Below are 18,403 nucleotides of genomic sequence, written 5' to 3'. Positions count from 1 at the left end.
CAGAGATTCCATACCCTGTGCTAAATCTAAATCACAGATTCACAGAATATGCTGAGTTGGAAGGGACCCCCAAAGATCACTGAGTCCTTATATGATCATATTTGATAAGACATGTTTTAAACCCATTGATATAGATGAGTTGGTCTCTGGAGAAAGTTGTATTCTTATGAGTTTTGTGTGACTTAACAGTCTTTTTGTGTAAGAATTCTCTCTATTGGCAAAAATTAGACTTTTCAAAGCAGCAACTGGTATGTATAGGCCACTGAAGAAAATACAAGATGAATGAGTTTAGATTTTGATTAAGGTACATCATTCTTAAGTAGAGAATGTGACAGTCTTCCTTCATAGTGCTCCCCAATGATACACTGTAGCGGGTTCAGTTTGTAACCGGGCAGAAACACCAATTAAAGTGTAGTGGTTTGGTCCAAAATACTCATTACTTACTTATTTACATTCTGTGAGATAAGAATTAGGAGAAAGCAAAGCAGGCACAAAACTTAAAGGAATATAAAGAAGTTTATTAACAGACCTAAAAGGAAGAAAAAAAAATCCGACCACACCTTCAGAACACTTCGCCTCCCCCCACCTTTCTCCCTTCTCCCACTGACAATGTAAAAAGACAACCCTTGAGATTTTCAGTCAGTTTACCGCTTCTATAATAACCTTTTTTCAGTTCACTTAGGGAGAGGAGTCTCTCTTGCTCATGCTATGGAGACATCTCCACAAGAAATGGCTTCAGTGTCACAACTAGACAGCCACCCGGGTTGGTTCTCTGCTCACATGTGAGAGTCCCTTCCCCCGACTTACAGCTTTTCCCACAACTGCTTTCGAGGGTCCAATCTTGAGCTACTGGGGTACCATTTTAAGGTTGAGCTATTCAGAAACAAAGGTTCTCTTCATCCATCTCTGGGACCATCTTCATCTCTAGAAATAGAGGCCCTCCCCCTTCCCTGGGAGCAAATGGGTCTTCCTCATCTTCATCTCTAAGACTATCTCTGGGAGCATCTCTAGGAACAGAGGTCTTTCTCCTTCCGATTTGGAGCAAGAGTCCTCATCACTTCCATCTCTCCCTGTTCAAACTTCTCATCAAATTACAGCTGCTTCAGCATTTGCTTATTCCAGCACAGGTGCTTTTACTCACAAGTACAGTTTGAACGCTCCACCCCCCATGCTTTCATGAAATTACAATGGGTATTCTGATATATCATAGTCCATCACCACCATAGCTTTACAACAGAATTTCAGCTTCTAAGCATCTCCTCTTTCTCCTCCCTCAGGTTTTTTTCAGCTCTTCTTTCTTTACTTAATGTCTGCAGGCTTCATCTGTTCTGGAGGAAGTTTACAGCACTAAAAGGGTTAATCTCACCCGGGCCTTGCAGTTGGAATTCGATTATCGATATTGGTCACATGATCTTTGCCGGGCAGCAGGCAGCTTCAGAGCTGAATCTTTGGCCACACTGGGGGGGGGGGGGGAAGGGTACTGGGCCATGCCGTCTGCACATAACAGGGCTGGGGGAGGGGGGCGCGAATGGAACAGGGCCGCACGGCTCCAGGATGGCTGTGGCCCGGCCTAGCTCGGCCCCGCTGGGCCTCACACGGGCCCAGCCCAGTTACCTGTCCCAAGGCCAGAAGCAAGAGAGAGCTTTCCTGGGGTTTGTCCATTCTTAAATGTGGACCACAGAGGCGGTCAAAATTTTTAAGTGACTTAAAAAATTGTCAATATTCAAACTAGCCAGTTGATAGGTTCTGTCAGGTCACAGAGGAAGCTGTAAGCACCTCTTTGCAAGAAAATCACTTCTGGAGTTATGGTAACCCATGGCATACACAGAAAGCTTCTTTGTGTTTTACTAGAAGAACACAGTGAGATATTGAAGACCTGTAATTTAGGGTTACAAACCTTTTTCTAGTAAAACAAACATTTGTCAATTTCTAAACCAAACTATCTTTGTATCATAAAGGAAATACTGCATTTTTTATGTGTGTATGTATGTATATTAAAATAATGTTATCTTTTACTTGGTAAGGAAAAAAATTTAACTTTTTGTTAACACTACCTTGTTTTCTATCACCTGTTACAGAACAATGACACTGAAGATGAGGAGAGATTATGGAGAGATCTTATTATGGAGAGAGTGACAAAATCTGCTGATGCTTGTCTTACTGCTATCAATATTATGACATCACCAAATATGCCTAAGGCTGTATATATTGAAGACATAATAGAAAGAGTTATTCAATACACAAAATTTCATTTGCAGAACACTCTCTATCCTCAATATGATCCTGTGTATAGAGTGGATCCTCATGGTGGTTAGTATGCTAAATGTTTCGCATTTTGTTGTCATATGCATATCTTGAGGTGTGGGTATTCAAGAACGGTTTTAAGAATCTTGGATCCAGAATTCAAAGCAATTATGAAAATATTAAATTCTTGCTTTCTAGCTGATTTTACTAAATAGTTTTTCTTTTGTAAGAAATTTCATTTAGAAAGCTGTAGTCATGGACTTGTTTTGGAGACATTTCTTGAGGAAGATATCATCTTTCTAATATCTGATGTGAAATACTGAAAAAATTAATGATACTTTTTATTTTCTAGGTGGTGTTTTAAGTTCAAAAGCAAAACGTGCCAAGTGTTCCACCCACAAGCAAAGAGTTATAGTGATGTTATATAACAAAGTTTGTGACATTGTCAGCAGTTTGTCAGAGTTGCTAGAGATACAGCTTCTCACTGATACAACTATTCTTCAAGTAAGTTTTATCAGAAAAATTTTTGTCTGAGAAATTTTTTTCTTTTTCCAGAGAGACTGTAAAGTGTAATTGTCTCAATGACATGAAATATGAAACCAGTACAAACTTTTGAATTATTAACAGCAGTGACTAGTTTGTTCTGTAGTAATGTTCACATCTTTAATGGCTTTTATTGTACAGTTAAGAAAAGTTGAATATGATTGTATTAAAATATCCTTTAATAACTTTATTTTTAAATCTTATGAATACATGTTGTCGAATACCTTACCTGATGAATGAATAATCTACTTGTGAAAATGCATAAATGTCAGTTTGGTAGTCAAATATACTTACAATAGCTTCTTTCTGTTGATAGATATCATCTATGGGAATAACACCTTTCTTTGTAGAAAATGTCAGTGAACTACAGCTATGTGCCATCAAATTAGTGACTGCAGTAAGTAATTATTAATTTGCAGTTTCATGTTCTTCTGAGAGCTATTAGGACATTTACATAGGCTGTATTTTTGCTGGTAGAGAATTGGAGCTTAGATCTAATTTTATTCTTGCATGTTTTTACAGTTTGGTATCATAATCTAGGAACAGTATTAAAGCTACTTGAGCTCCTCCCATTTGCATAGTACTCTATAGGAAGAAATAGCCTACTTAAGCCAAGGAATTTACTTAATTTTGGTTATGTTGTTTAAAGCATAAACACAAACCCCTTCCTCTTACTTGTTCTTTCTTGTCTTAAGAAATCTTAATGTGGTTTTTCTTATCTCCTTTGTTAAGACTAGAGTTTATGCAATGGTATAAGTCACAGAACTAGTAGGATGGTTCTATATAATATATAATAGAACTATATAATAGAATAAGTCCTCTTCCTCAGAAGAGGTGGCTATGTGAAAAATTCATGGGGCAGATAAAATATTTTTTCAGGAAAACTGCAGTGCAACACAGATGAGTTTGTTCAAGTGAAAGTTTTTCATCTTTGTAAGGATTATGTACTCCAGTATTTATAAAAGTAATTCTGCCTGAACAAAGGGAGAGGCAAACTCTACAATCCTGATCCCATAAATTGAATTAATATTTAATGTCAGGCAAACATCAAAGCTTAGTTTTCTCAAATGTGCTCTAAAACCATACATGTGTTCATATTTAATGTACGTTACCATAGACCTTTGCTCTATACTGAAGTCTGTAGCTTAGCCTTACCCTGACTTTCAGTGTATTGTACTATTGGCAGAAAAATTTAAAACACATGGTATTTTTAAGAGCTATTAAACATTTATGCTATTTGAAGACTTTTTAAAAAGCTATATTCGAAAAAGGTTTTATGTATTTTATAAAGAAATGCTTGCTTTGAAAAAACAAAGCAATGCAATTAAAAACAAGGTATGCATTAAATATAATTTATTTAAATGTCATGTAAAGAGTATGTTTCTATATATGATTTAAAAAATCTATTTAACAAGTGATATTTTATGTAACAATAAATAGTTTTTTAACAATTCTGTTACTATTAAATAGGTGTTCTCCAGGTATGAAAAACATAGGCAGTTAATACTAGAAGAAATTTTCACTTCCCTTGCAAGACTACCAACCAGCAAGAGGAGTTTGAGAAATTTCAGGTAAATTCTGACATAGATTGATAATTTGTAGACAGCAACATTTACAGGTTTTTAGATGTAGGATTTTAGGCTTCAGTATTAACTTGTTCTTTAAAAATCCGTGACTCCATAAGCTATGTTTTGTTAGAGGTTGATATTTCAAAACCTCTACAGTGAGAGCAGAATTGTCTGACAAATGTATTTTGTAATAATCACTTTCTTATGCCATCATATTTATGCCTGCTTCCAAAATAATTGCAATATCTTATCTGTCTCAATAAGTGTGTAAATGACTGTAATGTTAGTATGAATTCAAAGTTTTTTTCTTGGAAAATTCTTTGGTTCTGTTCATATGGATTTTATATAATGTCATTGCTAAAGCTTAATGGGAAAATTCTGGCTGAATTTCTTTGAGGACATGCTCAGAGCACTCTTTCCATGAAATGAATCTAATACTCCTTTGAATGAGTCTCTTTTAGAAACTACTCAGTTCGCTTTAACTGTCTTTTAAGTGCTTCAGCTGGATTTCAGTGCATCTTCTGAATAATAGTATAGTTTCAGGTTAAAGTAGAGAAAGAATCTGACTGGATTTCAGTTAAAATTGAGGTTGGACACTGCAAATTATTCTAAAACATTTGTTGTTAGTGTTAATTTTGTTCCTTGCTTCCATACATCTTTTCCCTGGAGACAGACAAGTTGTCAATGAAATAGGTTGTCTGATCCAGGGTGGATGAACAGGAAATATCCAGGAAAAGAAATTAATTGAAACTTTGAAGTTGAATTTGGCAATTCTAATGTTAACATGAGTTCTTGTTCCTAGTATTTCCTATTGTTTTGTTTATAGACATCAGAGAGATCTAGTAAATAGGAAGGTGTTAGGCATAGGAGCATAAATGGTAGATACCCTCTTTGAATTGGGACCTTTACTCTAAGGAAGTTACTGTCTCAAGGCCATAATGACTGCACTGTTTATCGCTAGAGTCCTAGCTCTAACCTGTTGGAGGCCATTCCCTGTCTGTGGCTATAGGCATGAAGGGTGCAGCTTACCTAAAATTTTATAGGAAAATATTCTCTCTGTACAAATAGTTAGAGATAACTTCATGTAGCGGGTTTGGTTTGTAACCAGGCAGAAACACCAATTTAGTGTAGTGGTTTGGTCTAAAATACTCATTACTGTTTACCTTCTGTGAGATAAGAATTAGAAGAAATGCAAAGCAGGCACCAAACTTGGAAGAATATAAAGAAGTTTATTAACAGACCTAAAAGAAGAGAAAAAAAAAAATCATACTACGCCTTCAGAACATTTCTCCTCCCCCCCACCTTTCTCCCTTCTCCCACTGACAATGTAGAAAGACAACCCTTGAGATGTTCAGTCGGTTTATCGCTTCCATAATAACCTTGTTCAGTCCATTTAGGAAGAGGAGTCTCTCTTGCCCATGCTATGAAAACATTATCACAATGAGCCAGCCGCCCAGGTTGGTTCTCTGCTCACATGTGAGTCCCTTCCCTGACTTGCAGCCTTTCCCACAACTGCTTTCGAGGGTCCACTCTGGAAGTTACTGGGGTATAAATTTAAGGTTGAGCCATTCAGAAACAAAAGTTCTCTTCACCCATCTCTGGGAGCATTTCATCTCTAAGAACATAGGCCCTCCTCCTTCCCTGGGAGCAAAGGGTCCTCCTCATCCTCATCTCTAGGACTATCTCTGGGAGCATCTCTAGGAACTGAGGTCTTCTCCTTTCCCATTTGGAGTAAAAGTCTTCATCGCTTCCATCTCTCCTGTTGAAACTTCTCATGAAATTACAGCTGCTTCAGCATCTGCCTATCTCAGCACAGGTGCTTTTGCTCACAAGTACAAGTTGAACACTCCACCCCCCATGCCTTCATGAAATTACAACGGGTACTCTGATGCATCCTAGCTTTACAACAGAATTTCAGCTTTAAGCATCTCCTCTTTCTTCTCCCTCAGGTTTTCAGCTCTTCACAGAACTAAAAGGGTTAATCTCACCTAGGCCTTGCAGCTGGAATGAAGCTTATCGCTGTTGGTCACATGATCTTTTGCCGGACAGCAGGGCAGCTTCAGCTGAATCTTGGCCGCACTGGAGAGAAGGGAGCCGAGCAGGGCTGTGTAGGGGGTTCTGCGGGTGGAACAGGGCCCATCGGCTCCAGGATGGCCATGGCCCAGCCCGGCCTGGCCCAAGCAGGGCCTGGGCCGGGCCCGCTGGCCCCCACACAGGGCCTGCAGCCACCTGTCCCAGCACTGGAAACGAGACAGAGACTCTGCCTCGGGGTTTCCTATTCTTAAGTGTGGATCACAGAGGCAGTCACAACTTTAAGTGGCTTAAAGAATTGTCCATATTCAAACTGGCCAGCTGATAGGCTCTGTCAGGTCACAGAGGAAGCTGTAAGCACCCCTTTGCAAGAACATCGCTTCCGGGACTGTGCTTGCTAACCCATGACACTTCATAAAGATAATAATTGCAATCTCTTTTGTGTACAGTTATTATTTTGATAATTTAGGGAGAATGATGTCATATTGTTAAACGCAGCATTAAGTGGTGTTGATGTACATATGGGTAGTAAACACCACACTGTTTATCAGGTTAAATCATTTGGAAGGGGAGAAATGTGAGGTGGAGTGTATTCATGCTGGTCATACCAACTTAAAAGACACTCTTGCGTGCTGAAGTTTATAGTCTGTTGCGCTGCCTGAGATTACCATAGGTGTAACTGTTGTAGAAGTCAGTCCAGGTCATGGTCGCTATTTTCTCTTGTTTAAAATTCCTGCATATTTCAGATACATTAAATAATATATAAGTAATAAATTATTATTACAAGCTTGGTCTATTTTTTAATGTTGTGTTGGAAATGGATATGGCATTATACAGAATAAGCCTATTAGTAAGTGCCTTTGCATGGAGGTGTTTGATTTATTAAATATTTCTGAAGATTCTTCTGCTGCTGAACTTCACGGACACTCTGATGTCCCATCTGTGAGCTGTTTCAGTTCATCTCTTTGGCCTGAGAATAATGCTTACCATTTTTGTTAGACCAAACCTTTTGCTGCATAAAAGAGAAGCAAATGACAAGATAAATGTCTATAACACAGATTCCTAGCTTTGATTATTATTTTAAAAGGTGTTATTTAGGAAAAAAAATTTTGTTTGTTTTTTTTAATTTAGTTTTAGTGCTAATGCTGTCTTATTAACAGATTAAACAGCAGTGACACTGACGGAGAGCCTATGTATATTCAGATGGTAACAGCACTAGTTCTGCAGCTTATTCAATGTGTGGTGCATTTGCCATCAACAGAAAAAGATTCTAATTCAGAGGAGGAATCAAACAAAAAAGTAAGTTTTTTTAAAGAGCCATAATTTTTTTTTTTTTTGGTACAGGAATGACTGTAGGTATAATATTTTATGATGTTGCTCTAGTAATCAAGCCTCTTAATTTTATGTCAGCTGTAATTATTTGATGAATGAGAAATGCTGGTCTGGAAATTATATTTCTGTGCATGCTAAAATATTATAAAAATAAATCTTGTTATTTTTAGGTGGATCAAGATGTGCTTATGACTAACTCGTATGAAACAGCCATGAGAACAGCACAAAACTTCCTTTCTATTTTCCTTAAGAAGTAAGTACTGTTGCATTCTTTAGTCTATTGATGAAACCAACTCCAAATAAAATTTCACACCTTAAGACAAACCAAACCACTTTGCAATCCTAAATGACTACTAATAAAGTTACTTATAACAATATATTTTATAAATCTCTGAGAGACCTACGTGTCTGGAAAAAAAATTTTATGGAACAGAAAGTCTGCAGAGAGTTTAAGAACACATTTAAGAATCTGTCTGATAATTTATATAGGATCCTTTTATCAGGGATCTTTTACTCATCTGAAACATGGAAGAGAAGGCTGAGTAAAATATTTAAGTGATGAAACCAGATTATTTCAGTCATCAAAATGACCAAAATATAAAAACCCTAAAATCACTTTCATTTAGATAAAGTTAGGAATGTCAATAGCTCAGCAGGGGAAAAAAACCCATACCTGAATAACCAAAGGATTTGTAAGAAAAAGTCCTGATGTTTTTATCATGTTAATTTCTGTTGTTAAGCCAAAACACTGTTTGTGAGCTATCTAGCCATTTCTCTGCATACTTCTGGTATAATTAAAGTTAGGGATGCCACATATAGGTGAAATACTATCATGTATGTTATCTTTTGATTGTTTTACATTCTTTTTTTAACCTTTCTGGAACATAATACTGAGATGCCTTATCACTGTGAAATAAGTCAGACCAGGTTTAAGGACACGACACCTCCTAAATACCCCACTCTAGCTTGAGCTTTAGTATTTTGCCTACTTTGTTTATCCAAGCTAATGCAGACTTTAACTCAAAACAATAAATAAAAAACCTTAGGAACAAAATTCTACTCTCCCGGATTAGCTGCTTTACTTGCAGTACAACTTGGAGTGATAACTGTTTAAACTATTTGTCTGTAAATGGAAAAAAACAATTTTTCTGCTAATATTTTGGATTTTTTTTTTTTTTAGAATTGCATAAAACTGGGTTTTTTTGGGGTAAAAATAGGATTAGTTCTCTTTGTATCAGAAGAAAAGCTTAAATGGCTCTTAAATTCACTTACAAACATGCATTTTGATTTAAACAGATGTGGCAGTAAACAAGGGGAAGAAGATTACAGACCACTGTTTGAGAACTTTATTCAAGATCTTCTTTCCACAGTCAATAAACCAGAATGGCCAGCTGCAGAGTTGCTACTTAGCTTATTAGGAAGGCTACTGGTAAGTTTTGTTCTTAACTATTATATTAATTTATTTCTTATTACAATGGAACTTGTTTATTTCAGCTCAAACTGTTACAGGAGTGTTTTCTGATTGTTGATGCATGCAGCATGTAAGGATATTCTTACATGTATCACTATTATGTAATGCATAGAAAATAAAATTTAGGTCAGAAGATCATTGATATGGAACTTAGTAAAGGTCATATGTATAGAGTTTCTCATTAAAGTCCTCTTCTAATATTCCATGACATTTTCCACATTAAAAAATGCCATTCTATAGCATCTAATAAGTTTAGATATTCATAGAACCATAGAATATGGTGAGCTGGAAGGGACCCACAAGGATTATTGAGTCCAACTCCTGGCCCTGCACAGGACACCCCAACAATCCCACCCTGTTCCTGAGAGGGTTGTCCAAATGCTCCTTGAGCTCTGGCAGCCTTGGGGCTGTGACCACTTCCCTGGGGAGCCTGTTCAGTGCCCGACCACCCTCTGTGTGAAGAACCTTTTCCTGATATCCAACCTAAACCTCCCCTGACACAATTCCAGTTGTTCCCTCGGGTCCTGTCATTGGTCACCAGAAAGCAGAGCTCAGCGCCTGCCCCTCTGCTGCCCCTTGGGAGGAAGCTGCAGACCCCAGTGAGGTCTTACCTCAATCTCTTCTCCTTCAGGCTGAACAAACCAAGTGACCTCAGATGTTCCTCATACAGCTTCCCCTCTAAACCCTGGTCACTAGAAAGCAGAGCTCAGCGCCTGCCCCTCTGCTGCCCCTTGGGAGGAAGCTGCAGACCCCAGTGAGGTCTTACCTCAATCTCTTCTCCTTCAGGCTGAACAAACCAAGTGACCTCAGATGCTCCTCATACAGCTTCCCCTCTAAACCCTTCACCATCTTCATTGCCCTCCTTTGGATGCTATCCAATAGTTTCATTCATATTAATTGGGAATAATGTCAGACTAATACCTGTAATTATTCATAGAATGGTTTGGGTTGGAAGGGACTCATCTCATTCCACACCCCTGCAGTGGACAGGCAGGGACACATTTCACTAGACCAGGTTGCTCCAAGCCCTGTCCAACCTGGCCTCGAACCCTTCAAGGGATGGGGCAGCCACAGCTTCTCTGGCCCTTCTTCCAGGGCCTCGCCACCCTCAGAGGGAACAATTTCTTCCCAATATTCCATCTAACCCTGCCCTCTGGCAGTGGGAAGCCATTCCCCCTTGTCCTATCACTCCATGCCCTTGCAAATAGTCCCTCTTCAGCTTTCTTATAGGCCCCCTTCAGACACTGGAAGGTTCTCTAAGGTCTTATGGACATTCAGGTTCCTCAGGTGGTCATGAGCCTGATCTTCACTTAGAGTGGGAGGGACTTTTCTCTCCTAGTCCCATACTTCTCTCGACTATTCCTTTAGCACAGAACCTGAAAACAATTAAGTAGTTTGGTCTCATAAGTTTGGTCTTAAATTAAGTGGTACATTTACTTATGGATTGTGACATTTTACAGAATGTGAATATTTTCATTGTAATATTTTTTGAGAGTTGTTCTTCAGCATTACAATGCAATTAATACAGTAATTTGAGCTTTTTATTTGGAAAATATTTTATGGTTGTGTTCCTGGTAATATGTAGCTTTCTTTATACTTGTGTGAATAATGAGGAAGATGTATTATGGTGCTATGCTATTGCAAAGGATATCTGCTCTACTAGCTGTCTGGTTTATTTTAGTTTTTTAAAAATATATATTTTTATAACAGGCATATTTAGTAGAGAGAAAGACTCAAAGGAAAAAACATTGTAAAGTAAGGACTGTATCTGTGATGTAATAGCAAATTACATAATTTTTAGCAGCATGGAAATTAGGTGGACTTTTTAATAAGGTCAAATTGTCTTGTAAGAAGAATCTCAGTTGCATAAATAAATAATTTTTAAAACAGTTTATTCTGCTTTTCTTAGGTTCACCAGTTCAGTAACAAATCTACAGAAATGGCATTAAGAGTTGCATCGCTTGACTATCTTGGAACTGTAGCTGCAAGACTCAGGAAAGATGCAGTCACTAGCAAAATGGATCAAGGTTCTATAGCCAGAATACTCAAACAGGTGTGTGAAAGATCCCATGCTAGTTGGATTGAGATATATCTATTTAAAAGCCTAAACATTTTAAAGATGTGTGAAAAACTGGCATTATGAGGTATTGTGGTTTGACACTGGCCTAATGCTAGGCACCCACAAGAGCTGCTCGCTCACCCTCCCCTGCCACAGCTGGGCAGAGGAGGGAAAAGGGAAAAAAAATTAACAAAGGGTTCATGAGTGAGATAAGAACTGGGAGAAACACTTCAAGGGCGAAACAGGCTCAACTTAAGTTGCAAAGTGAATTTATTACTAACAGACTCAGAGGAGGACAATGAGAAGTAAAATAAGCCCTTAGATCACTTTCCCCCCCCAGCCCCTCCCTCCTTCCCACTGACAGCACAGGGAGACAGGGCATGGGGGTTTGGTCAGTTCATCACCGAGATTTCCTTCCGCTGCTCCAGGAGAGGAGTCTTCCCCTGTGAAGCCATGGGGTCCCTCCCACGGGAGACAGCTCTCCGTGAACTTCTCCAGTGTGGGCCCACTCTCATGAGCAGCAACTATACCACATCTGCTGCAGCATAAGCCCCTCCCATGGGCAAACAGTCCTCCCAAAACTGCTGCGCCGTGGGTCTCTCTTTCCACGGGGTGCAGTCCTCCAAGGACAGGCTGCTCCAGCCTGGAAGCAGGGGCCCTCTCTCTCCACCAGGTCTTCCACTGGACCACAGCCTCCTCCAGGCATCCACCCACTCCGGCATGGGCACCTCCCCCACAGGCTGCAGGTGGATCTCTTCATCCTACGTGGACCCATGGGCTGCAGGGGCACACCTGCTTCACTGATTTACCAAAATATGAATATCGATCTAATATCGATATCCAGCTGAGACGGACAAAAACTCTCTAACAGTTCAGAGTTAGAAAGTGTATGTTTTATTTGGCGCCAGGCACTGCGTGGGATAGCTCCCTAAGATGCAGGGCCCCAATACAAGCAAACACAAAGCTTTTTATTTACAAAAATTATGAATATCCAAAATACAAATGCATATTCATAACATTAACACCTCCCATTCTCAGCTTCATATGGAAATGAGCTTAAATGTCATTACGCATGCGTAGTGTGTGTCCTGAATTGATTCGGTGGTCTTGAATTGGGTCAGTAGTCCTAAAAAGATGAAGTATGCTCATCTTCCTCATTTTGACCTTTTCGCCTTTCTGAACTTTAACAATCCTAATTACTTTAGTGATCTCTAAATTTCCTCTTGCATGACTTTTGAACGGGTTCCCACAAAGGGAGGAAATTGGTAATTGTCCTTGTTCCCTACACCAACTTATCAATGTTTCTACTCCTCATTCTAAGCACAGCTAAGCAAACATGCAAATGACAGATCATCAGTTATTTGGTAATCAGTTACTAACATCTTAAAACCCATTTCAGGTCCAGCTCTCTTAACTATTTTAATTAACTCTCACTGGGCCCAAGTTCCTTCTTACTCTAACTAATTTCAACACAGCTAGCCTATAACTAAAATCTTTATGTTTCTTCTAAATCTATGTTTCATCACCATGGTCTTCACCACGGCCTGCAGAGGAATCTCAGCTCCAGCACCTGGAGCACCTCCTCCCTCTCCTTCTTCACTGACCTTGGTGTCGCCATGTTGTTTTCCCTCACATGTTCTCACCTCCTCCTCTTCTCTGACTAGAATCCAAAATCTTGTGACTGTTTCGATTTTCTTAAATATGTTATCTCAGAGGCATTACCAACCTCTCTCATTGGCCCAGTTTTGGCCAGCAGCATGTCCATCTTCAGAGCCATCAGGGATTGGCTCTGCTGGACATGGTGTGAAGCTTCCAGCAGCTTCCTCACAGGAGCCATCTTTGTGGCCCCCCCGCTACCTAAAACCAGGCCATGCCAAAACAATACATGGGGAATGAGTTTTCATTGTTGTTCAGATTTCTGGATCAAATATACTCAATTTATAAGTATCACATTTGTTAATTCATGTCTTTCTCACACCATCTTCCTAGTGATCATTTTAAGTGGTTAATTAAAATGGTAAAACCAATTTTCTGGTGACAATATAGATGAAATAATGGAGTGACAGTTGGATTATCTCTTAAGAAGACTTAAAATATGTGTATGCATGTATGTGCAATTGCTATTGCAAAATGGTAATTGAGCTTATGGCACTCATATACAGACACTTGAGAGTTAAACTGTTAGGCCTATAAGGTTAGTTTTTATGTGATGGAACTGGTATTGGTTGTGTGTGTAGGGGGGGTTGTTACTTTTGTGGGTTTTTTTTTTACTGGAATTGCATATATCTTTCATTAGAGAATACATATTTGCATTTCTGCTAATGCTCCTTATTAAAATGTCTCCAAATCTACAAGGTTGGCAGCAATTAACAAAGCAGTGTATGGATTTGGGCCCTCTAAAGTACATTAAGAAAATCTTGGGCCTTGTGTGTCCTTTTAAAAATGTGAACTTTCACATTTCTTATGGATGCAATAGTTTTCTTTCTGAAGTATTAATTGTTTTCAGCATGATGAGATCTAAGGTTGAGTATTCACATGAAGTTCATTTCCCTGAAAAGACTCCAGATCTATTATATGTATTTTATGATGACTGTTACAGACTTATTTTGAAGGTAAAAGTCACGCAATTTACAGGCATTCAGATAAAGAATCAAAATTCATCTACTCCTTCATGAGGCTGATACTTCCCATAACTTTTGTCAATTGGAATATTTTACTATGTATAGTGTCAAATCTTTATGTTCATAGCTTATTATAATTTATACTTCTATGTGCTAAGGGGCTGTAATTCTCCTTTTGCAGTGATTTTGACAATTGTACATTAGACTTCATAGGGAAATATTTTAGAAGAATCCTTTTCTCTTTCCTTATCTCCAGAAGTTATATAATAGTACTGAAAGATATTCTAAAAAGATACACACCTGAGTGGTGACCTGAATTTTTCTATTTCTTTTGAGTTTTTTACAGGATCAGGCAGTAACTACGCATTGACATCTGTAGTAAATAAAATAGCTATGGGCAATTGAGTGCTAAAAGCTTTTTTCAGTTACTCAGGAAGCTTAACATAAATGATGGCATTGTGAAAAGTGTATACTATACAGTACAATCACTCAGGGTAGACTGTGTTGTTTATAAATGATTTGTAACATAAGAACAAATAACTACTTGAAAATGTGTACATGACACCTAAGCTTCACTTTGCTGCCCAAATGGCCAGAAAATAAGATCCGTTGGTAGACATATTCAGCTTTAGTCATTAGAAATATCTTAAATTATTCTTTTCATTCAGAAATGAACTTATATCTCTACAGATTTTTCTTTCCTGCTGAATTGAATACTTAGACTCTGTTGGATATTTCCTTCTACTCTCTGATATCATTACCAGGATAATCCCCAATGATCGACGAATGCTTATAACTGTCTATTGTGGTTTGGACTCATGAACTGTATAATTAGATTTAGGAGAAAATCTATTCTGACATTTTTAAACAGTAGATTTTTTTCATAGACATCTGTCATAGATTGTCAAGTTGATTTGAACACTTGTGCATGCTTTTCATTAATTTATCTCTTGATATGCTGATCTAGACTTGTAATTGTACCTTTTTCTGCTTGCTGTTGTTTGCAAGTTATATTATGTGCTACATTTGTGACAAGATTCTCAATCCATGCTGTTCATACAGAAGTTGATGGTTATAAGTTACAGGTTTTATTGCTGAAGAAGAAAAATGTTTTGTAGCTGAAGAAGTTTAAGCCAGGAATTATTCTTCTACTTTTATTATCAATATTGAATACGATTTGTTGTGGGCTTCACAGTTTCTTTTTGTTTCTTCTGGGTTTTTTACTTTTTAAAATAGTTAGGCAGTTAAGGTTCATCAAGCAACTTTGTCAGCCTTTTTATCCACAGAATTTAATATTGGTTGAAGGCCAGACTTTCAAATCACAATTTGCACATCATAGGGTGCCAAATATATATTAATAAACATACATTAGTATTATGTCTACTGTAGACGTGTTTTGAATTCTTGAACTCAATAATTTGAAGGGGAAAAAAACCCTTTTTTCTGCTGTAGCATCGGCAATTGCAAGGACCTGCACATTTCAGTATAATACTAAGGAAAAAAGAATGTTTTATGGATTTAGGTTTATGCTGTCTTGTAAGTGTTGAGAAAGTTAGTTTCTGATTCAATAACAAGTTAATTGATACTGATTTGATCTCTAACCCCTATATGGGGAAAAGTACATTGTCTGCTGGTCACATACAAAATCATTGTTCGATTTACATAGGCTAGAACTATTTAAGAGATCAGGAGATACATACTTCCTATACAATAGCCTCTTGTAAAAAAAAAAATTCTGGTTTTAACATTCATACAGTTTAGATATTTACAAATCTGATGCATAGTTCTCAAAATAATATTTCATATGTAGTCCTTTTTGTGCATCTTAAAAGTGCTTCACAAGAGAATTAATATTACCGTTTTCTGTAGATAGACTTTATGCACTAGGTGGAATTTTTATAAAATGTATGTTTGTTCTCAATGGTTTTGACTTATAGAAACTTAATTGAGTCTCAGAGAGTATGATTCTTTAGTGCTAGAGCTCAGGGGTGTTTGGGAATAACCTCTGTAAATTTTTTGCTAAATGGATTGAGCATGCTTGCTGCACTTTCTCTGTATCAATGCTTTAAACCTGAAAACAGTTATACCAAATATTTTTCAGAGGGATAAGTTGTTTTTATTTCTTTGACGTTTCCCATATGTTTTTACTGTTGTCTGTGTTGCATATTTATGTTCATTTGACTTTTTTGCCTTTTATCCCTTGTTCACCTGTGAAGTAATTGTTTCAGTATTTAATTTTGTTGAGAGAGCTAATGATGCCTTTTATAGGTTAAATCTTTTGTCAGTCTATGTGTGATTTCAGCCCTTTGTTTTTCCTTGGGAACAGAGGGTCTTCACACAAGATCACAGAATGAAAATTAATCAAATCAGTCAGTCTGTTTTAAAACAAGTCTTATTCTGCTGTTAATCTTTTTTAGACTTTGGAGCCACAGTCTAATTTGGTTTAGTCTCTATAAAGTTCAGAAGTAATTGATTAAAAAATTGTTAGTTGTATTGATAATTGCAGAACATTAACTTCAGTGTATTTTATATGTGGACATACAGATTTTCAGATGATAATCACCACTGCAATATTCTATTTTAAAACTATCTTTCTATTTCTGATAGGTTTCAGGAGGAGGAGATGAAATTCAACAGCTGCAAAAGGCTTTGCTAGATTATCTGGATGAGAACACAGAAACTGATGCATCATTAGTGGTAAATTTCAGCTTTCTGATGTCAAGTTTATATAAAAATAATTTTAGTAACATGCACTGAATAAAATGATTTTTGGTCATGCATATTAGAGATTCAATTAAATTGTCACCCTAACATATAATGTTGGTTGTCTTTTCTGAAATATTGTTGATGCATTAGACTCAATCTCATATATCTGTTAATTTCACTGTTCTACATCTGTTGTTTTGTTTTCTGTGTATCCTGCTGTATTTCTCCAGTTTTCTCGGAAGTTTTATATAGCTCAGTGGTTCCGTGATACAACTATGGAGACAGAGAAAGCAATTAAATCTCAGAAGGATGAGGATTCATCTGAAGGAACTCATCATGCAAAAGATGTTGAGACCACAGGGCAAATCATGCATAGAGCGGAAAATCGCAAAACATTTCTTCGCAGCATCATTAAAACTGCTCCATCTCAGTTCAGTACATTAAAGTACGTTTGAGCACCACTGCTTTATTAACCATGCATTTGACATTTTTAATCATTTTTTATAAACATGTCCTAATTAAAACATTGAATTTGTTGCAGGATGAATTCTGATACTGTGGACTATGAAGATGCATGTTTGATTGTTCGCTACTTGGCCTCTATGAGGCCATTTGCCCAGAGCTTCGATATTTACTTGACACAGGTAAACTGTGCTGGAAGTCTTAGTACAGTGAAATGCAATTGGTTTCTGATTCCAAACACTTTTGTGGTAGTGTTCCATATCTGTTCATTGTTGCACGTGTATTTAACAGGCCATGATAACACCATGTGCTTTCTGTATTAATAAGTGCTTATATTTCTTTTTCTTGCATGCATTTTATATGTCATATTGTACATGCATTATTTTGTCTATGGATGTAGATGGCAAAATCAATATCTTAGATGTACACAGAAAAAAAAATTGCAAAATGTTGAAATCTTTTTTACAGTTTCTGTAAGATGTATGCTCATTTGGTGATATTAACTCATTAAATTGATCTTAATTTGAAAATACAAGCCAACTTAGCTACTTGCTTGCAGTGCATGTTACTGTCACTTTGGAAGCTGTTGTTTAACCAGTGTGATTTCTTTCCTTTTTCTGGGAGAAGAGCACTAACATGTTGTCATGGCAACATGTTTGAACTCCAGTACTGGTTTAGTTTAGGTTCTGTTACTTATATTGATCTGCATACAGAGCCATTCTTAAAATGATAGTGCTCAAATCCACCTCTTCCTAGAAAGAACCATGATGAAAGCCACAACTGAATGGCAAGAGCAGAGTTTAAAATGAAGGGACTTCTTATTTTAGTTATTTCACTTCCATGTTATTCTGCTGCATTGTTGCCTGTAAACAGTTTGTTACCTTCCCAAAGCAAATGAATCATTGTTTTTGTTCTCTTATTAGATTCTGCGTGTACTTGGTGAAAATGCAATTGCTGTTCGAACAAAAGCCATGAAGTGTCTGTCTGAGGTTGTTGCTGTAGACCCCAGTATTCTAGCCAGGGTAAAAAAATCTGAAATATCCATTACGTATATGCATTCTTCTGTCACACTTAAAAGAAATCTTTAATTCCTATTTTGGATTTGTGTTTTATTTGTTCCTTTTTAGCTGGATATGCAACGAGGAGTTCATGGGCGGCTAATGGATAACTCCACTAGTGTACGAGAAGCAGCTGTGGAGCTTCTTGGACGATTTGTGCTCTGTCGTCCTCAGCTTGCTGAGCAGTATTATGATATGCTGATTGAAAGAATTTTGGTACGGTGATAAGTGTCATTGGGAAATTTGTTTTCAACTGAGTTTATATGTTTAATAATATGGAATGATGATTCCAAGAGTAAATGATATCT

At 37.4% G+C, this 18,403-nt stretch overlaps 1 protein-coding gene across 7 annotated transcripts in view; it reads left to right on the top strand.

The window, feature by feature from the left end:
- Positions 1 to 18,403, top strand: part of LOC138102888 (nipped-B-like protein) — a 166,508-nt gene that overhangs the window by 123,368 nt on the left and 24,737 nt on the right. For all 7 annotated transcript variants that reach the window (XM_069000658.1, XM_069000661.1, XM_069000664.1 and 4 more), the window contains 13 exons: positions 2,079 to 2,310; positions 2,597 to 2,748; positions 3,104 to 3,184; positions 4,258 to 4,358; positions 7,547 to 7,685; positions 7,889 to 7,971; positions 9,015 to 9,147; positions 11,099 to 11,242; positions 16,477 to 16,566; positions 16,806 to 17,020; positions 17,117 to 17,219; positions 17,961 to 18,059; positions 18,165 to 18,311. In XM_069000658.1, coding sequence (XP_068856759.1) covers positions 2,079 to 2,310; positions 2,597 to 2,748; positions 3,104 to 3,184; positions 4,258 to 4,358; positions 7,547 to 7,685; positions 7,889 to 7,971; positions 9,015 to 9,147; positions 11,099 to 11,242; positions 16,477 to 16,566; positions 16,806 to 17,020; positions 17,117 to 17,219; positions 17,961 to 18,059; positions 18,165 to 18,311 — 1,719 coding nt within the window. The remainder of the gene's footprint in view (positions 1 to 2,078; positions 2,311 to 2,596; positions 2,749 to 3,103; positions 3,185 to 4,257; positions 4,359 to 7,546; positions 7,686 to 7,888; positions 7,972 to 9,014; positions 9,148 to 11,098; positions 11,243 to 16,476; positions 16,567 to 16,805; positions 17,021 to 17,116; positions 17,220 to 17,960; positions 18,060 to 18,164; positions 18,312 to 18,403) is intronic.

Source organism: Aphelocoma coerulescens (genome assembly GCF_041296385.1).
Source record: "Aphelocoma coerulescens isolate FSJ_1873_10779 chromosome W unlocalized genomic scaffold, UR_Acoe_1.0 ChrW_unloc_scaf_4, whole genome shotgun sequence".
In the NCBI taxonomy this organism is placed as follows: Eukaryota; Metazoa; Chordata; class Aves; order Passeriformes; family Corvidae; genus Aphelocoma; species Aphelocoma coerulescens.
The sequence above is the reverse complement of the archived record's forward strand: the minus strand, read 5'-3'. Positions and strand labels throughout refer to the sequence as shown.